The sequence below is a fragment of the Pelodiscus sinensis genome, chromosome 21 (genome assembly GCF_049634645.1).
Source record: "Pelodiscus sinensis isolate JC-2024 chromosome 21, ASM4963464v1, whole genome shotgun sequence".
NCBI lineage: Eukaryota > Metazoa > Chordata > Testudines > Trionychidae > Pelodiscus > Pelodiscus sinensis.
Genome location: NC_134731.1, coordinates 3,831,051 through 3,854,536, shown reverse-complemented (window position 1 = coordinate 3,854,536; position 23,486 = coordinate 3,831,051). Strand labels below are relative to the sequence as shown.

The 23,486-nt window shown below is 43.1% G+C and overlaps 2 protein-coding genes across 9 annotated transcripts in view; one reads left to right on the top strand and one right to left on the bottom strand.

Moving 5' to 3' along the window:
• Window positions 1-4,928, bottom strand: part of LOC102458973 (transient receptor potential cation channel subfamily V member 3) — a 36,271-nt gene extending 31,343 nt beyond the window's left edge. Inside the window, exons 1-2 of the mRNA XM_014581349.3 lie at window positions 4,790-4,928; window positions 13-57 (exon numbers count right to left, since the gene is read on the bottom strand). Coding sequence (XP_014436835.3) covers window positions 13-53 — 41 coding nt within the window. The 5' untranslated portion in view covers window positions 54-57; window positions 4,790-4,928. The remainder of the gene's footprint in view (window positions 1-12; window positions 58-4,789) is intronic.
• Window positions 1-23,486, top strand: part of LOC102459211 (transient receptor potential cation channel subfamily V member 3-like) — a 95,119-nt gene that overhangs the window by 30,439 nt on the left and 41,194 nt on the right. For 3 of the 8 annotated variants that reach the window (XM_075904635.1, XM_075904639.1, XM_075904637.1), the window contains exon 1: window positions 14,386-14,686. The gene's annotated coding sequence lies outside the window, so the exon portion shown is untranslated. Of the gene's footprint in view, window positions 1-422; window positions 577-3,763; window positions 3,836-6,528; window positions 7,199-14,385; window positions 14,687-18,705; window positions 18,851-23,486 lie in introns of those variants that run through there. The other 5 variants (XM_075904640.1, XM_075904638.1, XM_075904636.1 and 2 more) reach the window with 4 other exon arrangements.

The following is a 23,486-nucleotide window of genomic DNA, read 5'->3' as shown; positions in this document are numbered from 1 at the left end:
TAAGTCTTTTACCTGGACAGCCAAGGTCTCCTGAGATCTGGTACCACTCCCATAAGACTAGTACAAGAGAGAAGAAGAAAAGTTATGACCCTGTTATATATGAAGAATGTTCATCGCCCAACATAGCATGAGGACTTTGATACTTGCATCTGCCCATCAACTTTTAGAATGTTAATGCCCTAAAAAATTGTTACCTTTTACAATCATTAAGGATAATTTCTAATGAAGATGTTAATTTTAGGAACTTGTAAGGTATGCTTTTATTGTAAATAGAAATAGAAAGTTCAATGATGTAACCAAGTAGCTTCTCCAGGAAAGTGGTGAAAGCACCCTTGGTAGTCAAGAAGAATGTACTGTAAGGAAAATAAACTGGCAGGGGATGGACAACATGAGTTACAAAGAATGGCTTTGTTTCATTTCAGAGTTCCATGGTGCTGACGAACCTATAGAAGATCTCTTCTACACAACCTTTGACTTAAAGCCTCCATGACTAGATGGGAGTACAGACGGATTTTACATTCCTTTGAGTCTATTCCTTCGGCGTTGTGATTCCTCTAACATAGAAATAACAACATGGTAAAATAAGATTGAAGAGAGTGCATGATAACTGAAGATGGCTGGAATGATAAACAAGGGTGTGCATGCGGCATGCATGACTAGGTGTACGTGGTAGAGCTGCATTTGTGTGTGGAAATATTATCATTCAGCATGTGCAGGGAACAGAGCAGTAACAAATGCTAACGCCTGTCAATGAACTCTTTTTGCTGCTTCTTTTATCTTCACCTGGCATGTCAAAGAACTCAGAAATGCTTAGTAGTCTCCCTGCCCCAGCTGGCGTTGGTTTAAAACATTCAAACAGAAATCAAATAGTATTGTATATTGCTGTTATATATGTTTATAGGAAAAATGTTTAATCAAACAAACACAGCTCAGAAAACCCCAGTATTTGGATAAGTATCATAAATACAAATCATACCTGCATAGAACTCATTCATAAAGAGCAATGGCCGAACAACTTATTTAGTATTTCTATCATATAAACAACACAGTCTCCCTCCCTGTACTAAAGGTGCATAGGAATAGAACAGAGTGTTCAGAGAATGTAGCTGTGGGGGGAAATTGTCCATCACCTTGCAAATGTAGTATATTCTGTAGACCTCAGATACACTATTTATCAGTTATTAAACTGATACTTTGATCTTAACTCAGCCAAGAGCAAATGATTACTGTCTTGTCTAGTTCATAAATAATATTGATATTTATCTATTCCAGAGCGCCATAAGAATGCAGAGTACTTTATGAATGCATAAAACACGTGATCCTTATCCAGAGGAGCAGACTAATATGATACATGGAATAAATAACTCAAACACGAGTTAGTAAAAAGACAAACATGGAGATTAGCATTAGAAAGGTTCAAAAAAGAAATAGTTTTAAGGAGGAACTGGAAGTAAAAAGAGAACTGCTTGTCGACAAAGACATAGTGGGAGAAGCACTCAAAGAGCAGCCCTGGGAACAAGGCTAAGAAGGAGGAAGTAAGAGTATAGGCAAAATGCTGTAGCATATAGCTGGCTGAAACATTTCTGAAAGCTAAAATGTTTCAGCGAGATGTATTCGTTCGGATGAAGTTTTAGCCAGGAAGGTTTCCAAGGTCCAGAAAAGACTCTCAGATCACTTCAAAAGGAGAGAGAAACCCAAAAAACCCAAAATAAAATAGGCTATGTTTTCAAACCAAAACCAGCCATTTCAACACAATTTTGTTTCACAAAAATGTCTGAAAGTTTTTGGTTTTGTTCCCGTGAGGCATGAAAGAGTGGGAACAGAGGGCGAATGATGTTAAAAGGTCAGAATAGCTAGATGACTAATGGATTTCTGTATGGATTGGAGAAATGAAAGGCAAGATACAAGGAGGCAGGTACGCTTGGTGAGGTGGAAGTTAACCAGCCAGGGGCCTAGAGAGGAAAGGACAGTTGACTGTGTAGACTTACCCTTAGAAGTGATTTTTAGTTTTTAGCAAGAGCCAAAATATAAGGAAATGGAGAAGAAGACAGTGAGGATTCAAAGATGATATTGAGGTTGTATATCTAGGTGATGGGAAGGATAATGACATTTTCAGTGATGCTAAAGCAAAGAGACACAAGAAAGAATCTGGGAGGAAAGAGGAGACAAAATTTCTAGAAATCTCAGCTGAGGAGTGTCAAAGCTCTTTGAGAGTTCTGGATGGTTAGTCTCATCCATAAGGCCACATTTTTAAACGACGGATCTAATTTTGCACCAGTAATTGAATGCAGCATAAATAGTAGAATGGAAATATCTAACTGCCCGAGCGGTAGATTGTGAAAGATTTACATTTTATCATTAGTGTGCATATTTAATTGCATCAATTGAAAATAAGCACAAAAATTAGTGGCCAGGTTTGGGACTTTGAAAATATGCCCCATAGAACTAAATTCTTTTCTTAGATATATCCATGCAACTTTCACTGAAGACAGTGGACATTTAATGTATGTATCATTAATTCTGAGATGCCTGTGTATCCTTAATTTTTCCCTCTCTATGTAATTGGTCTAATGACTGAATGATAATCTGTTCATCATTCAATACCCTTCTTCTGCTCTGCTGTTTTCTGTCATTTATACCAGACTCTCTCCAGTATCTTACATCATTCTGATCTTGTAAAGTGATTTGAGATACATTTTACATGATGAGCACTATACAAACTAAAGTTGGATTGCTTTATTGTCATAATCTGACAGGGGATGTGCTCCGCATTCTCTGCACATTTCTATTTTTACTCCAACCAGCTATTCTGTCATTATTTTTCAGCCAGTTTTTTCATTACCTATTTGCAGAATTGAATGCGACAATAAAATATTGTGCTGGTTCTTAGCATTAAGAAATAATATGAAGTATAAAGTGAATGTATCTAGAGAATAGTAGATATATCTTGTACTTTAGGTATGCTGTAAGGGCATAATTTACTGTACCAAAATCAGATGATTCCATCCCTACAGTGAGTAGTACTTCATGATGCAAGCAGTCATAGGGTATGTCTACACTACCCCACTAGTTCGAACTAGCGGGGTAATGTAGGCATACCGCACTTGCAAATGAAGCCCGGGATTTGAATTTCCTGGGCTTCATTTGCATAAGCGGGGCGCCGCCATTTTTAAAACCCCGCTGGTTCGAACCCCGTGCAGGGGCACGAACTAGGTAGTTCGAACTAGGCTTCCTAGTTCGAACTACCGTTACTCCTCGTGGAATGAGGAGTAACGGTAGTTCGAACTAGGAAGCCTAGTTCGAACTACCTAGTTCATGCCCCGTGTAGCCGCGCTGCACGGGGTTCGAACCAGCGGGGTTTTAAAAATGGCGGCACCCCGCTTATGCAAATGAAGCCCGGGAAATTCAAATCCTGGGCTTCATTTGCAAGTGCGGTATGCTTACATTACCCTCCTAGTTCGAACTAGGAGGGTAGTGTAGACATACCCCTATTGAGTAACCTTATGTATACATCAATTATAATATAACAGCAATCATCTTGGTTAAGACATAGAGAACAAACAAATAAAAAACCAAAACAGTGAAGTGGGTCAGAATGGAATGGTAGAATCCTCTTCTCTTTTCCTAATTCTCAAAAACAAACAAACAAACAAAAACCAAATAACTACCTGTAATGATTTCTATTCTATGTTTTTTTAAAAAACACTTCTACAATAAAGGTGTTCTTTCTGTTCTTCAGCTCTTTTTATTATTTGTACTACAGGTTGAATCTCTCTAGTCCAGCACCCTTGGAACCTGACCAGGGAAGAACTAGAGAATTTGCCAAACCGTGGAGGTCAGTATTTTCTAGCATTACCAACATTTTCACTGCCAGGTCAAACAAACGTTATGGTACTGCAGGAAACTTGACTACACCCCTCATAAGTGGACATCCAGCTAGCTAAAATGATGCCAGACCACAGATGTTGCCAAACCAGAGAGTGCCAGATTAGAGAAGTTCAACCCGTACCAGAGTATCTATAAAACCCACAAGTCCTGTATGCTAGGTGTTGCACAATATTCACACTTCCTTTAATAAGTTGCAGCTCTCTAATATGTGACTGACTGACATAAACTGTAAAAATGTGCAAAGCAACCCCCAAAGAGCAAAGAATCTGGTTTATCCTCTTCCCTTAATATTTTCATGCTTTTGGGGGGAGGGGAATGTGTATTTTGGGGATGTGACACTAAACTATAACTTAATTTTTCCCAATAGAAAAATGAGTTTTCCCATGAAAAACTGTTTTTACAAATTGGCAGAATCCTCTGTGAAAAATAATTTCTTCCCTAAGGAATACAGGATTTATCGATCAGAACTCTTTTCTTTATAGATCTTAGCATTATAGAAACACTAAGGAACTGATCTGACTACCATTCTGCTTTTGGGAGTGAATGTAACATCTGAGTCCTTCAGAAAAAGATGGAAATGTTTTTTAAATTTAGTTTTTTCCCCAACAGAATTGTGAACAGCTGTATTTACTAGATTATAAATGATAAAAGGTCACTATGGATCAGATAAGTATACATAAAAACATTTTATCTGTTTTCACTTCTACATACTTAGGGAATTAAGATTTGTCATGTCACACAGCTCTGGTTTAATAAATCACAAAAAGCTTTACTACATTTAAAAATAAGGAACTCTTTTATCCTTTGCCTTTTAAAGAATGGCAGAGTCACATAAAGTCCTCAATCTCCACATGCGTACCATAATGCAATCTGCATCCAGATGAGCTCTAAGATGACTTACCCTGGTTAGGAAGCTCCCATTCGTATATTGGAAAGGTGGCTTATGGTTGTTAGAAGGAACTCCAAAGCGGTTGTCACCAATGCTGCTATTGTATCCAAAAAGGTGAAAGAGCACAATAAACAAAAAATGTTTCTTAAAGGTTAAAAGCATCCTAAAAATGTGAGGCACCCTTTCCGTGTCATCTAGTTTGTTTGGGTGCAGTTTCCATTTGACTGTAGTACTTAAAACTGGAACACCTCAGGGTTACGCCTGAAATTGGGCAAGCGACAGACAGACTTGCTAGACAACAATTCCTTCACTGCACTACTCACAAAATTGGGAGATAAAACACTGCCAATAATTATATATTTAAAATAGTTGCTAATAAATCTGAGTCACTTAATGATGAGGCAATGACATTTGAGTCAAGGGTATACATAGCTTTTTAGTTTCTGTGTTCCGTATTAGTAAGAATATATCCATTGATATTGTAAATCGTGTTATGTCATACTTCATTTGTTGTACAGGTTGTACCTCCCTAAACTGGGACACTCTGGTCCAGCAACATCTGTGGTCTAGTAGGACCGTGGAAGTTCCTAGACCACAGAGCCAAGGGACAGAGAGGTCTGGCAGCGGGGCAGGAGTACAGTGGGTGGGGAGGGAGGCGACTTGGCTGGGGAGCCCCGTGGCACAATGGGGAGCTCTGGCTCTTGCAGCATCAGGGCAGCTCTGGGCCCGGTGGTGGCTGGGGAGCTCCAGCCCCAGTGGTAGCTCCTGACCCAGGGGCCATGGAGCTCCAGCCCCAGAGAGCCCCAGCTGGGCCAGCGGCAGAGAGGCGGGGGCCTGAGGGCCAAGCATAGCCAGAAGCAGCCTGCGGTAGGGAGGGGCAGAGGGTTAGGAGGTCTTTAGCAAGAGAAAACCCCTGGTGCGGCAAATCTCCTTGTTCGGGACTGATCAGGTCCTGAGGGTGCCGGACCAAGTTAGTCCAAGCTGTGTAATATATAACTATGTTACCTATTCAAAAAACACAAAACAAACGTGAAAAGATCAATTGAGAGCACTCCAAAAAGAGACAAAGAAAGCAAAGACATGTATAGTTAATTGCTTTCATAACACATTGGGGCTGTGTCTAGACTGGCAAGTTTTTCCGGAAAATCAGCCGCTTTTCCGGAAAAACTTGCCAGCTGTCTACACTGGCCACTTGAATTTCCGGAAAAGCACTGACGATCTCATGTAAGATCGTCAGTGATTTTCCAGAAATACTATGCTGCTCCCGTTCGGGCAAAAGTCTTTTTCCGAAAGACTTTTGCGCAAAAGGGCCAGTGTAAAGAGCACAGTACTGTTTTAGGCAAAAAAGCCCCGATCGCGAAAATGGCGATCAGGGCTTTTTTGCGGAAAAGCGCATCTAGATTGGCCACGGACGCTTTTCTGCAAAAAGTGCTTTTCCGGAAAAGCTTCAATCTAGACACGCTTTTCCGAAAATGCTTTTAATGGAAAACTTTTCCGTTAAAAGCATTTCCGGAAAATCATGCCAGTGTAGATGTAGCCAGAGAGTTTAGAGAGCCATTCGTTTCCAAATAGTGAGGATACAGCAGATGTTTTAAAGCATTTCCTGTCTTTAAAGGGATTCAAAAGATGTATCTTTAGGCTTCATGAGGATATGAATTTGCATGTTTTGTATCAACAACACTAATTTCAATGCATTGTGTAATGCCAATTCCAAGGGAATGGAATTTTGCAACCTTGCTTGTTTTTCACAGTTTGCTATATAGTTGAGAGAGTCTGTGGGTCTGTCTGTTTGTTCAAGAACTCCTCCTAAACCGTAAGAGCTAGGACCACCAAATTCGGTATATGGCTTTGTCTTATCGTAACTTAAATCAAGGTAAGGAACTGGTTGTGCCAGGAAAATAGGATGTGCCTGGAATGGGATTGTGTCTCATCAAACCATACAGAAAAGATACAGAATTACCAGGTGGGTAACAAGGGCTGGCTGTGCGTGTGCCCTCCTCGGTTCAGGACTGCCCCAGCCTCAAATTTCTCGCTTCCAAGTGCCATTTAGGGAGAGCTGGGAGGAGGGGTAAGCTGAAGCTCTCTCGATTCAGACGGGAACATTGCTGGCTATTCCCCTTCATCAGGGAGTAAAGGGAAATTGCAAAGTTTGCTGCATTGCTCACTTTGGCTAGGAAGCTCAGGGGGAGAGGAACCTGGACCTCTCCCAGCTGGGGGACAGGTACCCCTCTCCTGGCTGTGCCTGCTGGAGCTGCAGCAGCCATGGAGAGGCACTTCTCACCTGGCTCCAAATTTCTGCCTCTCTCCTCTCTCCTCAGGGCAGTCTGCATCCTGAACCCTTCACTTCCAGGCTCCCCCAGAGCTCTGCTTCAAGTGAAGAAAAATTAAAATTAATTGAGTTAAGGACCCGAGCAACATCAGGTAAATCTCCTAATGGAATAATAATTAACACAATGGACTTCTTTCCTTCGGGCACCTATAAAGCTATATCTAGACTGCAGAGTTGTTCTGGGATACCAGAGGTATCCCAGAAAAACTCTGCCGCGTCCAGGGAAGGCATCCGCCTTTCTGGAACAGTTTCTGAAAAAACGGGCGCATTCTTTCGGCATCCATGTATTCCTCATTTTATGAGGAATAAGGGATGTTCTGAAGGAAGAGGTTTTTCCAACATTTGGCTCCATGTAGATAGGCCAAATGTTGGAAAAGCCTCTTCTGTTAAAACAAGCATAAAATGATATGCAAGTTGCGGTTCGCAATTTGCTTATCTTTTTCCGAAAAAACCCACCCACAGCATTGACAAAGCCTCACCGTGTAGCCTCAAGTTTTCCTCTCCTTCCCTTGGTTTTACCTTTATCAGGGAACAGTTTGTGTGCATAAGATATGTAACCATGCCTCGAAGATATGCTTAAGATTCTCTCAATTAACTTCACTGAAGTGACAACTCCATTGGATCTTGAGAGTTATGTACTTAACGAGGTGAGTCTAATGGACCAACAGCTCATGTTATAAAAGGGAGCTGGAAGGCATAAGAAGTTTGGAAAGCAAACAAAAAGCAAATATGAAGAGGTTTTGGAAATGGAAGCTTATGAATGGCTTAAGAAATTGACTCCTGGAATTAGACATTTGTGGCCTGAAGAAAAATTTCACATTCCTCCACTGGTTCCCCCTTCCCTTTCACATCAGACATAAGTATCCTGTCAGAAGACAGGTATTGAGCTAAATGGATCTTTGGTCTGACCCAGGATGTTCTTATGTTCTTATAAAATACTTGTCTTCACTTTCAAGATTCTTTATCTTGGCCTATCCCCACCCTCTTTCATTCCCTATCAAAATGTCAGCTCCTACCTAGATGGGTCCATGGTACCAGCCTTTATCACACACTTGTTACATTTTCAAAGAGTACCTTTCTCCTTTCTCTCATCCTTCCTCTTGTGCTTGGAAGGAGCTCCCCATAAACCTCTACAAAACCAACTCATTATACTCCTTCAAATCGTTTCTTAGTTATTAATGGTTCACAATCCTGCTGGAAAGGTATAACAAGTGGGGCTCCGCAGGGGTCTGTTTTGGGACCGGCTCTCTTCAATATCTTCATCAACAATTTAGATATTGGCATAGAAAGTACTCTTATTAAGTTTGTGGATGATACCAAACTGGAAGGGGTTGCAACTGCTCTGGAGGATAGGGTCATAATTCAAAATGATCTGGACAAATTGGAGAAATGGTCTGACGTAAACAGGATGAAGTTTAATAAAGACAAATGCAAAGTGCTCCACTTAGGAAGGAACAATCAGTTTCATACATACAGAATGGAAAGCGACTGTTTAGGAAGGAGTATGGCAGAAAGGGAACTAAGGGTTACAGTGGACCATAAGCTGAATATGAGTCAGCAGTGTGATGCTGTTGCAAAAAAAACCAAACATGATTCTGGGATGCATTAAAAGTGTGTTGTGAGCAAGACACGAGAAGTCATTCTTCCCCTCTACCCTGCGCTGGTTAGGCCTCAGTTGGAGTATTGTGTCCAGTTCTGGGTACCGCATTTCAAGAAAGATGTGGAGAAATTGGAGAGGGTCCAGCGAAGAGCAAGAAGAATGATTAAAGGTCTACAGAACATGACCTATGAAGGAAGGCTGAGAGAATTGGGTTTAAACTGCAGCAAAGGAGGTTTAGGTTGGACATTAGGAAAAAGTTCCTAACTGTCAGGGTAGTTAAACACTGGAATAAATTGCCCAGGGAGGTTGTGGGATCTCCATCTCTGGAGAATTTAAGAGTAGGTTAGATAAATGGTCTAGACAGTATTTGGTCCTTCCATGAGGGCAGGGGACTGGATTCGATGACCGCTTGAGGTCCCTTCCAGTCCTAGTATTCTATGATTAATACTCTCCTCTGCTGAGGTCCCCACAGAAAAATTCACAACATTTAGACTGGTAATATGCAGAGACCATAGCTTATCCTGCTGACCATATTGTCTCATTTTTTCTTTGTTCTTTCCCATCTGCCTGCCTGTGCCCATCTGTTTTCTCTTTACAACTTACAAGTGATGATAAGCTAACTGACATAGTGCCATGAATAATAATTATTCCGGCATCCCTTATGAAAAAAATTCCTTTCATATCGTAACTTTAAAAGTACAATTACCTAATTACTAAGTAACCATTAATTTCCAAGGAATTAAGCTGGAGGAAGCTGCTAGTGGAAAAAGTTTCCAAGGCTCGTGCATGCGATGCACGCACACCTGATTGGAATGGACGTGAACAACACATCTCAAAGAACACCAGCTACTACAGAAAAGTTAATAGTCTTTTCTTGATCTTTGGACTCAGATTTTCTTAGCGACACGTCCCACCGTAATGCTGAGGGGATTCATGTGGTTGATTTTTCACTAGACAACTGTGGTATAAGCAGCCAGCTGTCTCCCATAACAGAAGAACCTTTTATTTTGTGACATCAGAAAATACAGTAGTGGCAGGATATATGTCATCCCATCCTATGCTGTCAAAGTTATCTTGCTCCCTACACTTTCCTTCAAATGGCATGTTACACCCACTTTTTAAGGAAAAAAATATAATGAAAAGGAGGTATTATATAAATGAACATTGTTAAACATCTCATTTCCCCTTAAAACAGTGTAATGAATGATTCAAACCAATAGGAATATATCTGGCTTGAAACAGAGTAAAGAATTTTTGCTGTGTGTGGTTCGGTCTCTCAATACTCCAAGCATGCAATGTGTGCATTCCTTTGGATACCTGCTGAGATGCATTCCGCTTTTCCCTGGCAAATAATATTTTTGACTTATCAAAACACTTGGCAGTCAGTTTCTCACATCAATAATATACACATCCTCTAATAAAAGAAAAGTTCATTTCACACATTTATGTAGTACTTGACTCATTTCCATCAAGTTTTGCCCCGTTTACCCCCTTTTGAAAGTCCCACTAATTATTTGTGTCTTTTTGTTTGAAAGGGTGGAGAGTAACTAGGGAATTTGAGGAATACTAAAAATCTGGACTGAACTTGTTTTGGGGTGCTTCAGACTTTCTGACATATATATTACATGAAATCCCCAGCAAACTAACACTTAATACATTCTTAGATTCAGTGACTGTAACCAGAAGAATGAAAATAACTTAGACTTGCTTATGCATTAACTATGTAACTTCAGTAACATTCTCCCTATTGCAAAACTCTCATAAGCCCCACATTATTAATTTCATTCTCATACGATCAAATCTTGATACCACCAGACACATCTGAAAAGCTTTACACCCCTACCAACTGAATAATATTAGCACATACTGAGGAATCTGTTTATGAATATGAGCTGTGAGAACAAGTTCCATTCTGAAAAATGTTTAAGGTAACAAGGCGCCTCCGTAGGGCCCTGTTTCTCTGCTGTGGATGGGCAGAGAGAATAGCATTTTACTTTTCACACTGTGTGTGTATAAGTTTTATAGAGTAAGAGACAAACTCTAGGGAAATCTTAAAGTCGGATAATATCTGCTATTTTGTGAAATCCTACCAATATTGTTCGCACAGCCTTATAGCACCTGTACCTTTAGGTTTTGTTTCTCAAAATTTTTTGCCATGGATACAAAACCACAAACCCCTATTCCCTAAGGAGTGGTGAATGTTCAGCGAGGCTTCTAGCACTTACTTGCTCTCCGTGTTTCCCTCAGCTACACTTTTTGGCTACGTCTACACTGGCCCCTTCTCCGGAAGAGGCATGCTAATTTCAAACTTTGGAATAGGGAAATCCGTGGGGGATTTAAATATCCCCTGCGGGATTTAAATAAACATGTCCGCCGATTTTTTTCCGGCTTGGGGAAAAGCTGGAAAAAAGCGTCTAGACTGGCGCGATCCTCCGGAATAAAGCCCTTTTCCGGAGGATCTCTTATTCCTACTTTCAGGCAGGGCTGGTGCAGGCAAAATATACTAGCCTGGGCCCCCCTAGGCTCTGGTGTGCAAGAGGAATGTGGGGAGTGTCTTTCTACTTCTCATTCTTTGCTTCTCACTTGTGTGCAGCCCCGGACTGATATTTCTGTGGGTCAGCGGCCCCTGACCCAAAAAAGGTTCCCCACCCCTGGCCTAAAAAAAATGGGTTCACACAGCCAAAATACTAAAAAGAAGAGAAAAAAAGGAAACATCTAGTCCTGGATCTTAGGTGCCATTCATTCCCTATATCAACCGGGTTTCTAAAAGAAAAAAAAGTGTTTCATTCTATCTCTTCTTATGCAGGTTGAACCTGATGGCTGTGTCTAGACTGCATCCCTATCGCAATTGCAAATGAAGCGGGGATTTAAATCTCCCCTGCTTCATTAGCATAAAAATGGCTGCCGCTTTTTTCCGGCTCAGAGCTTTTCCGGAAAAAAGCGCCAGTCTAGAAGCGGATCTTTTGGAAAATAAAGCCTTTTCCGAAAGATCTCTTATCCCTCTTAAAATAAAGGATAAGGGTTTTTTTCAGAAAAGGCTTTATTTTCTGAAAGATCTGCATCTAGACTGGCGCTTTTTTCCGGCAAAGCTCTGAGCCGGAAAAAAGCAGCAGCCATTTTTATGCTAATGAAGCAGGGGAGATTTAAATCCCCGCTTCATTTTCAATTGCGATAGGTCTAATTTGCATCCCTTTTACGAAAAAGGGATGCAGTCTAGACACAGCCCTCTAGTCCAGCACTCTCTGATCTGGAAACTTCCGTGATCCAGCATGATTTTAGTGACCTGGATGTCCCCTTGTCATAGGTATGGCCAAATTTCCCGCGGTCCCATAAAGTTTGTTTACAGCCACCAATCCTGGCTCTCAGTGGCCTGTGCTGTTATTTGGCTCTAATTTACCCCTAACTCTCTTTTAAAAGCCCAGTAAGCAATGGAAGTTGGTAAGTTGGTAATGCTGCTAGACAATATTGATCTCCCATGGTTCAGCAAATTCTTTGGTTCAGCACCGGTCAGGTCCCGAGGGTGCCAGACTAGAGAGGTTCAGCCTGTATTGTTTCTCCTTCCTGTTGGAACAAGTATCCGAATCTGCGACCAGAGCCATTCCCACACCATCGCTGAACTCCAATGCCATCCCTGGAATGAGGCCAGGCGCCTATTACCAATCCTGTGCTCAATTGAATTCAATGCTAAAAATTTCCATTAACATTTATGGCACCAGAATTTGATTCGAAGTTATTTTTAACCTTTACTCCATCAAGCACTGCCTGGGAACTGAATGAACCAAGGATAATAATAAATAAATAATAAACGATGGCATTAACAAGACTCGTACCTGACAAAGCTGCTACTTGTCAGGTGTTTCTCTTTCTCCTTTGTTTTTTTTCTTTGTTTTTTTTCTTCTTTTTTAGATTTCATAGTATTTAGAGCAGAGACTGTCTTCAAATAAGTCTGTACAGCATTTTTGGGGCATTACTGAGTAAATAAATAGTGTGCTTCCTTTGCCTGATTTTTGGGAGAAACGTTGTGCCCTTCTGCAGACATCAAGGGCCAATATTTAAACATATGCACATCGAATAACATACAAACTATTATATGCATCCAACTTGTGCAGATGGAAACTATAGTTTATGGTAGAACCCACCAGGGTATGTCATTAAATCTGAAAGCATGCTTTTGAAAATTTGGCCTCAAGATTTTGGATGCTTGTTTCGGGGAAAATTTTAAAAAATCACTTTGACTAATATAGCCCATTGTTTTCCTTAGCTTCCGAAAACATATTTAGCCACTCCCCCAAAACTGTTTATCAGCTGTGGTTAAGACAGGCAATAGAATCTGACTTTCAAAGCATCCGCTATATTTGGCTATCCCAAATCTCACATGCAATGTACCAAATCGCAGCTGTGACAACACGACTCCATACTCCTGGTAAATCTTCACTGTGGGGTTCACTTTTTTGTACGTTTGGCAAAAGTCAAGAATTGAGCAATAATCCATTGCTCATGGGATTGTGCCACACACAAACAGGATGTGCCCCGCCTTGCTGACTGCTGCTTTTTTCTCCAGAATGTGTCTACTACCATTTGACTCAAGCCACCTTTTGATGATGATTACCAGAAATAGGTGCAGGCATCAGAAATGAGGATAATCTGGGTTTCAACTGGTAACACAGTTGCTTTGGAGATAATAAAATAACTTGTTTTTGTAGCTGCCTTCTCTCCCCCATACGCACACACACATCTTCCCCCTCAACCTTTGGTCCTTCCATTGTGAAAAGTTGTTTAGAGCTGAAAAAACGTTTTGGTTGAAATCTGAAGCCAAGAAAAATGTATCTGGTTTCAAGCGGGAAGCAAAAATCTTCACAAATTTGTCATACCTGGTACACTCATTTCCAACTCCTCCCAAAAAAGGCCCTGCTATCTAAATAAAATAAATTAATGGAGGTTGCCTATCTCCTAGAATTGGAAGGGACCTTGAAAGGTCATCAAGTCCAGTCCCCTGCCTACACAACAGGACCAAGTACCATCCGTGACACATTTTTGCCCCAAATGGCCTCCGCAACAATTGAACTCATAACCCTGGGTTTAGCAGGCCAATGCTCAAACCACTGAGCTATCTCTCCCACAGACAGTCTTACAATGGTGGATCAAGACAATTTTAAAATCAAGATTGGATTTTTGTCTAAAAGATTTGATCTAAGAAATAATTTTGAAGAAGTTCTTGGGCCTGTGGTGAAGGAGTTAGGAAGAAGATCAAAATGGTCCCTTCTGGCCTTGGAATCTATGAATAATTCCAGGTGAACATTAGCAAATTCAAACAAATGCCACTGAATTTGGTTCACCAAAACTGTGACTGGCTTCTGGCTAAGACAGAACTCTGCCACTACAACCTGGCTGAAAAGGGCAGTTGAAGCCAGCTGAGCAAGCCCATGCCTGAAGGGCTAATGGGAAACAGCTGTGGGCCTCATTAGCCAACGGGCTAGATAAGGCAGCCTGAGAGGTAGTTGAAGAGGAAGAGCCAGAGAGTGGCTGAGTGTGTCTCTCAGCCAGTAGGAGAGGCTGTCTGAGTGAAAGGAAGGTATTGAGTCCTACCCAGAATATGTGAAATGAGCACCAGTTTAATTGTAAGTGTAAAGGAAAGGCAACATTGTGAGATACAGGAGATAAAAACAAAATTTGATTGGATGACCAACAATAACCTTGCTTTTAGGGAAGTAAGTAACTCAGACAGCAGTATGCAACAAAGTGCTGATTACCCCAAATGGAGCGGACGAAAGTTTTTGTAAGGGCAGAATGAGACAACAAAAATCTAACGTCAGCAATTGTCAGGCGAGTGGAGAAGTACCAAAATACTGAAACAGGGTATATAAGGTTGGATGGAACAGACCAAGAGCGGATGGGTTGCGAATCTGATCAACCAGAGCTCCCTCCCCGGCGCTGAATCTCGCTGCCCCACACAAGCTCCGACAGGGAAACAACACCTGTCGTAAGTTGCAACGAAAAATTCAAAAAAGGAAAAACATAATGAAAAGAATATCTCCTGAATCTAAGCAATGCTTCTAGCTTTCTTAACAGGAGTATTATATATTTGTTAACTCCATAAATTGTTTAAAGGTAAATCAAGAGGGTATATCTGTAGGAGAAGTTATTTCTTGGGTTTTTTTAACTGTACTGTTTTTCTACTTTTTCTTTGTATATTATATTGTCTTAAAAGAATCAAAAATAGTGAATTGATTTAAATGAAAAATTAATTATAAAGTAAATAGAAAAAATAAAAAATCTTTGTTTGACCCTAAAAAGAAGTATTCCTCTCTGTGGTTTCAAATCCTTTAAAGAACCAAACCCGGATACCAAAAGCTGCAGGAAGGAACAACCAAAGCTCTGTAAATAGAAGATGGTGGAAAATTGGCACAGACAATAAAAGGCATGGGATTGTGCAACAGAGGGTCTCGGGTTGATTTGTGGCTGAAGAAGGGGTCCCTGGGCGAGGACTTTGCCACACCTAGTATGTCTACACTGGCAGCTTTTTGCGCAAGAACTCTTTTGTGGAAGAGTTCTTGTGCAAAAAAATCTTCCACAAGAGTGCATCCACACTGCCATGTGCTTGTGTGCAAGAGATGTGCTTTTCACAAGAGCATCCATGGCAGTGTGGAGGCTCTCTTGTGCAAGAAAGCTCTGATGGGCGTTTTAACCATAGGGGCTTCTTGCACAAGAAATTCATGTTGCCTGTCTACACTGCCCTCTTGTGAAAGAGCTCTTGCACAAGAGGGCTTATTCCTCATGGGGAGAGGACTAACTTTCGGAAAAAGCCCTGTTTTACAACGCTATACTGTAAATTTGCTTGCGCAAGAACACACATACAGTGTAGACAGCCGGCAAGTTCTTGCACAAGAAGCTGCCAGTGTAGACATAGCCCAGGTGATAGAGGTGGGATTCAGTGCTAGCAAACATGGTGGGTGGCCCCGGGATGGAGGAGACCCTGCAGTGGCTGGTCAAACAGCAAGAGCAGGTGCAGCAGGCCCTACAAAGTTTTTAGTAGTCCCACCAGGTGGAGAGGCAGACCACGTTAACCTGGCAGGCAGAGCAGCAGCAAAACCTGCAGAACTTTATCAAGGAGCAGAGCAAGAGACAGCAGTAACTCCTGCAGCAGGTGGTGAGTCCCAAGGAAGGGGATGGTACACGGCCACCATGCTTGGGACTCTGTAAAATGGGGCCAGCAGATGACCTGGATATTTCTTGGGACATTTGAGCAGGTAGCCATGGCTGCTAGATGGGAGAGGGCTACCTCGGCCCTATGTCTGGCTCCTTATTTGGCAGGAGAGGCTCAAGCGGCCTACATGGCCTTGGGGGATGAACAAGCCTGTAACTATGAGGTAGTGAGGGCAGCCATTTTGGACCAGGTGGGTCTGTCTCTGGAAAAATATCTCCAGAAATTTCGGTCAGCCCAATGGACAGCAGCAGTGAGGCCCCGGGCGTTTGCTCTGAAGTTAGCAAACTGGGCAACGTGCTGGCTGAGGCCGGAGACACAGACAGCAGGAAATAAAGGACATGCTTGTACTCGAGCAGTTGCTGCAAGTCCTACTGGAGACTATTTGCTTGTGAGTCAGGTGCCACCAGACTGCAACAGTGGATGCAGCAGTCAGGTTGGCGGAGGAGTACGTCGAGGTGAAGGTTCCCCGTAGAGAAGGCCAACCCTACAAGGACCCAGGAAGGAAGCTGGAGGAGCCCCTTTCTGGGAAAGGCCTGGAGGGGAAGGAGGCACCCTGAGGAGCACTTGTGAGGCTGGCACAATATCCTGCTGGCAGTGCGAAAGGGCAGGGCATAGGAAGCGGGACTGCCCGGACAGCATGGACTGTGGGTATGTGGGTGGACTCAGGAGGGGAGGACCTGGTAAGAGGCAGAGTCTGCCCACTGTCCCGACACAGGTGGGGAGAAATGCCCTTGCCAAATAATGGACTGCTTGTCAGCCCACTCGCTAGTGTGGAAGGGGCTGGTGAGGCTGCACAGAATGGTCCCCGGAGCACAGGTGATGCTAGAATGCATCCCTGGGGACAAGAGGTCCTGCCCGGTAGCCCAGGTGCTGCTGAAAGTAAGGGGCAGCTTCTGATGGAAGCAGGTTGTGATAGTTGACCTGCTACTGTATCGGGTGGTGGTGGGCCGATCCCAGTCATGACCTACCACAGAGAGAGAGAGAGAGAGGTCTCAGGGAAAGGTGAGAGGTTCCCCCCAACCGTCAATGTAGCTGTTCATGCTCTGGGCGTAGGGAACTATGGCACATAGCAGGGCAGTGCCCTAACCCCATGGGGACAGACATAGGAAGTGTGTCTGGGGGAGATGGGTGGCCTAGCCCCTCCCAAGGAGAGAGGGGACAACTGGATCTTTCCCCAGAGCAGCCCCCAGGGGAGGAGATGCTGACCTCAGGGAGATGAGGGAAACTGAAGCTCAAATGGTACTGCACTAAGGGGGCAGATCTCTGACCCCTCAATTCAGGTTGAAGGAAGGGGGGGTGAAGGAGGGACCAGAAGGCCCTGATGGGGGTGTGACTGGTATGAGGACCTGTGGGCAAGGGCTGAATTTTATGGGCCAGGCCCCTGCCACTGTAATTTTTGTAGGGAGGTAACGAAGGAGCCTCCCAAAGTCCCTAGGGAATGCCTAGGCACAAGCGGGGGTTTGCCCCAAAGGGACCCCCTTAGTGAGGACCGGAGTGGCCCAGGGAGGGTGGAACCCCTAAACAGGATCCCCAGGGGTCACCCAGCCCCGAGTGAGGGACTGCCCCACAAGGACCCCAGGACAAAAGGGGTCGGGCTGCTCCCAAGAGTGGAGAGCTTTAAGGACTAAAGGGGTCAGGCCGCCCTATGGCTACATTGGCAAGATTTTGCACAAATACTTTTAACGCAAGAGTTTTTGTGTTAAAGTATTTGTGCAAGAGAGCGTCTGCACTGGCATGTGCTTTTGTGCAAGAGATGTGCTTTTGCGCAAAAGCATCCGTGCCAGTGTAGACGCTCTCTTGCGCAAGAAAGCTCTGATGGCCATTTTAGCCATCGGGCTTTCTTGCACAAGAAATTCATGTTGCCTGTCTACACTGGCCTCTTGCGCAAGAACAGTTGCGCAAGAGGGCTTATTCCTGAGGGCTTATTCCTGTGTCTTGGGACACACAAAGGCTACGTCTACACTGGCCCCTTTTCCGAAAGGGGTATGTTAATTTCACAGGTCGTAATAGGGAAATCCGCGGGGGATTTAAATATCCCCCGGCATTTAAATAAAAATGTCCGCCGCTTTTTTCTGGCTTTTAGAAAAGCCGGAAAAGAGCGTCTACACTGGCCCCGATCCTCCGGAAAAAGCGCCCTTTTCCGGAGGATCTTATTCCTACTTTGAAGTAGGAATAAGATCCTCCGGAAAAGGGTGCTTTTGAAGTAGGAATAAGATCCTCCGGAAAAGGGCGCTTTTTCCGGAGGATCAGGGCCAGTGTAGACGCTCTTTTCCGGCTTTTCTAAAAGCCGGAAAAAAGCGGCGGACATTTTTATTTAAATGCCGCGGGGGAAATTTAAATCCCCCGTGGATTTCCCTATTACGACCTGTGAAATTAACATGCCCCTTTCGGAAAAGGGGCCAGTGTAGACGTAGCCAAAATGTATTCTGCACGTGGATGGAAAAATCCACACATGGATGGAAGAGATTGGAGGGAACTTTGATGACAATAGTAACAATATTTGATTAAATGTGCTGAAAGATGGAGTTTTCACCATTTTTGAAGGTAATTAATTCCACATACTAATGAAGCATGCTCTCTGAATATACACGTCAGAATTACATGATAGTTACAGGCTACATTTGCTTATTTAAAATGTCGCCTTCTTACTAATTAAAGGCTTATTTCTTTTTGGTGTAGGTCAAAATAATTAATAACTCTTTTCTTTTTGTCCTTACAAATTGGTCCCTCAAGAGTCCCATCAAAATTTCTGTTGCCTTTCCCTGAACTCACTTCAGTTTTCAATATCTTTCTAGAAATGAGGAACCTGCCTTTGAGTACAGTATCCCAGCAGAGATGTCGTGAGAAGGGACTATTCTCTCTTTGCTCTTCAACATGACACCTCAGAATATCTAGCCCAAAATTACATTGCCCTTTTCGATGCCACAATATATTGCAAATGTATGTATAATTTGCTTTCCACTCTCACCCTTAAATCCTTTTCAGGATTACCAGTAACACTGTTCTAAAACAAAAGTAATATTCCTGCCCAAGAGATCACCTTTTCATAGAGTGAGCAAAGACTGTGTTATCAGTATGTAATTTGCTTAACTTTCCTAAACTTTATAGCGAGTTCCTTCATGTGGAGAAGTGTCTGCAGTTGCTTGATGTGTGAAATGATTTGTTAATTTGTAAATCTGTCCATACACTTTGTCAATTCTGCCATACTAGGGAGAACAGAGAAACAATATGTGGGGAATGAAAATAAACAAAATTTGTGAGAACAGAAGACTTCTAAATTGCTCTTGAGTTTCTCACAAATGTTTCAGCTTTATCAGCCTCCTATTTGTGGCTCTGTTAAACATCCAGAAGTATGTGGCATTTTTTTTTAACCACAAAAATAGAGAAGGGTGGGGTGAAAAACTTGTATGCATGCTAAAAATCTGGCATTAACTTATTTTGGGGTGTTTCATCTGATTTCACATGTAAAATGGTGATATCCCTGCCTAATTAGTATTTTTGAGATTCTTAAATGCAGTGACTGTCATTCTTCTGGTTAGGATCAAAAATTATATGTGGTGTAGTTGTAGCATTGTCCAACCCAGGATATTAGAGAGACAAGATGGGTGAGATGAGATCTTGTATTAGATCAAATTCTGTTGATGAGAGTGACAAGCTTTTGAGAGCTCTGGGTGGCTTGAAAACTTGTCTCTCTCCTATAGATGATATTGCCTCACCCATTGTGTCTCTAATAACAAACTGCACACTTGACTCTGCTAGAATGACCAGATTCTAATAACACCCTCTAAAAATATAATGATCCTCTACCTTTAGTCCTGCACAGTCTAAAATTACTTTATCATTATATGGCTTCTCAGGACCTTCCTATACCCCATTTATACACTAAGGCTGTGTTTAGATTGGCATGATTTTCCGGAAATGCTTTTAACGGAAAAGTTTTCCGTTAAAAGCATTTTTTGGAACAGAGCGTCTAGATTGGCACGGACACTTTTCCGCAAAAGCACTTTTTGTGGAAAAATGTCCATGTCAATCTAGACGCGCTTTTCCGCAAAAAAGCCCCGATCGCCATTTTCGTGATCGGGGCTTTTTTGCGGAAAACAAATCTCAGCTGTCTACACTGGCCCTTTTGCGCAAAAGCTTTGCGCATCTTAGGGACTTTTGCCTGAATGGGAGCAGAATAGTATTTCCGCAAGAAGTACTGATTTCTTCCAGTAGGAAGTCAGTGCTTTTGCAGAAATTCAAGTGGCCAGTGTGGACAGCTGGCAAGTTTTTCCGGAAAAGCGGCTGATTTTCTGGAAAAACTGGCCAGTCTAGACACAGCCTACAGGTTTTTCATCTCTGACTAATTGCCTACTAATGACAGGCAGTTGAATAATGCTTTTACTTTATGGCTGTGTCTACACTGGCCACTTATTCTGGAAAATCAGCCGCTTTTCCGGAATAACTTGCCAGCTGTCTACTCTGGCCTCTTGAATTTCCAGAAAAGCACTGACGATCTAATGTAAAATCGTCAGTGTTTTTCTGGAAAAACTATGCTGCTCCCGTTCGGGCGAAAGTCCTTTTCCGGAAAACTGTTCCGGAAAAGGGCCAGTGTAGGCAGCCCAGATTTCTTTTCCGCAAAAAAGCCCTGATCGCAAAAATGGCGATCGTGGCTTTTTTGCGGAAAAGCGCGTCTACATTGGCACGGACGCTTTTCCGCAAAAAGTGCTTTTCCGGAAAAGCATCCTGCCAATGTAGATGCACTTTGTCCGAAAATGCTTATAACGGAAAAGTTTTCAGTTTTAAGCATTTTCGTGTGAGGAGAATGGCGTGGCAAAGGAGTTTTCTGTTCACGTTAGGGCAGGGATTCTCAAACTTTAGGATACTGCGACCCCCCTCTAAGTTGCTCATGGAACCCCGGGGGTCAGGACCCACAGTTTGAGAAACACGGCTTTAGGGTATTGGTAATTCTAAAAATGCCCAGAGTGTTGAATTTATAGTGAGGGTGGGCTATATCTTCATTCTAAAACATACAATTGGAAGGTGATTGTTGGTCTGTGAGGGTATGTCTACACTACAGAGTTTTTTTCAGAAAAACAGCCATTTTTCCAAAAAAACTTCACACTGCAATTGTGTTCTTTCAAAAGAAAATTGAAAGAACAGAGGGATTTTTCCAACATTGGTAAACCTCTTTCTACGAGGAAGAAATCTTTTTCCAAAAGAGCTCTTTTGGAAAAGACGTGTGTGGACAGGGAAGAGGGCGTTCTTTTGAAAGAAGAGGAAAGAGGAAAAAGCACAGGTGCCCCGATGGCCGTTCCGGCCATAGTAATCAGCTTAAATGCGAGCTAGCGTCCACACTGAATGGACATTATCTTTTAAAAAAGCAGATTGCTTTTTCGATGTGCTTTGGCGGTGTGGACGCTCTCTTTCAGAAGAAGTTTTTTTCCGAAGATTTCTTCTGGAAAAGCTTCTTCCGAAAGAAGCCTGCAGCCTAGACATAGCTTTACTGACTCTCAGGGTACGTCTAAACTACATGGCTCTGTCGACAGAGCCATGTAGGTTAGTTTATGCGAAAAAGGGAAACGGCCGTCGCGCTGTGCCGATCAGCCATTGTTTCACGAGGCATAAAGGATCTGCCGACGAAGGGTTCTGGGGTCGGCAGATCCCCATCTAGACTGCTGTGCTGTGCCGACAATCAGCTGATCGGCACAGCGTGGCGGCCATTTTGATTTAAATGAAACGGCGATTATTTAAATTGCAGCTTCATTTCCCTTTGCCGTCCTGCCTAATCTACATGGCTCTGTCAATGGGGTTTGTCAGTTGGCCACTCCAGTGCCAGAAGAAAGGGAGGGTGGTGGTGGTGGTGAGAAACCAGAACCCTGAGATGGACAGTCCTCAGCACCAATGGGGAGAGGCCAGAGTTCTAGGCCAGCCCAATGAAGGAGTCAGAATGTTGGGGAGGTCCCGTCCTCGGTGTGAAGTCTCACTGCCTGGGCCTGAGTAGGGCTGAGGTTAAGCAAGAGCTGGAGTGTGAGCTGAGGGGGCAGAGCCATGCCTGGCAGAGGGGCAGCCCGGGGAGCTGGGGCAGGAGGCAGGGGCAGTGAGCAGCCAAGGAAGGGGGGGGGGAGCCCTGGGAAGAAGGCTTAGCGCAGGAGGATACCACCAGCCCTGATGGGAGGATCAACCGTGGGGAAAAGGGCCTCCCTCCCCCCTAGATCCTGAGGGCAGGTGGCCGTCACTAGAGCGAGTGTCTGACCGTGGCATCCCTGCAGCACAGCCTGGGCCTAGGCAAGAGGTGTGAGGAACTGACTGAACTGCCCTTGCTCTCCAGAGGTCGCTGTTTGTGCCCCAGGCTGGGGTTTTCCTTTCACATTTCCCCTTGCTTCCTTATTTTGAACTGGGTGCTGCTTAATCACGTGCATTTGCTTTGAACGCTAGGAAACGATCAGGGACGCATCCGGTGCAGAGAAAGTATCCTGAAATTGGGGACAGCCTTTGTCCTGACCATGACAAGGGGAGGGGTGAGCCCCTCAGGAATTCTGGGCCCGGCTTTGTCAGGGTTCCAGAGACTCTGTCACGCAGGAACTCCTTGAGGTCAGGCAGGCCTCTGGGGAAAGGACGTGGGGACAAGGACTCAGATCCTTTCGTGACCCGTTCCACTGGAGAAGCGCAGAACCCAGAAAGGGTTGCCACAATGGAGGGAGTACTCTCCCACTTCCACAATGATTGTGTAACCTGGGATTTTTCAGCTCATCTTGGATATTAATTAGCTAATGTTTTCACAGGGCTGCGTAGGTGTAAAGGGCTATATAAGTGCTAGGGAGTGTTACTAATGGTGTGGTTTTTCCCTGAATCATAGACACATTAGCGAGAGAAGTTCCACTGATTCATTGAGTCTATCCCTTAGGCAACATAGGGTATTTTCTTGTGCTTTTTCCAGCCTAATTTAAAATGTCTTGATTTATGGAGCTTCTACCTTTCTCCTGGGGAGATTGTTACAACCTAATGGAAGTTTTTAATAATGTTTCAGCCTTAATTTTCAATATCTTAATCTAATCTCAGAATAGTTCTTCCCCTTGTTTCTTTTTTCAAATACTCGTAGGCAGCTATCACCAGTCATGGTGAAAGTTGTGGTGAGGTCATATTACCTGTAGCCACTTAATAAGGGATTATTTTAGCTGGCATTGATTTAACTGGGTGCAGATAACCAAATATTTAAGGGGTGACTACATAAGGTGCAATTAAGTGCACCTTCACTGAGAGAAACACCTCGTAAAGAAACTACATAACAAAAATATAATTGTCAGGTGATAATGGGTTCTAGATTTCATAATGGTAGTTTCAGCAATAACAAGGTAATGCCATAGGATCCTGTTCAATGATGATAATATCCAATTTTACATTAAAGAAGCTCCCCGAGACAACAGAATTCATCTGCATTCTGTGTGTGATTATCCTGTTAGTAGAAAACAGTGATGGGCTTTAGAAAATACTGTAGCAAAGTTTAATGGTACCTCCCAAGGACAGCCAAAGAGTGAGAAGAAATTTTGCAACAAACCAATCTTCTCTCATTCTTCTCCCTATGACTAGGCTGGCT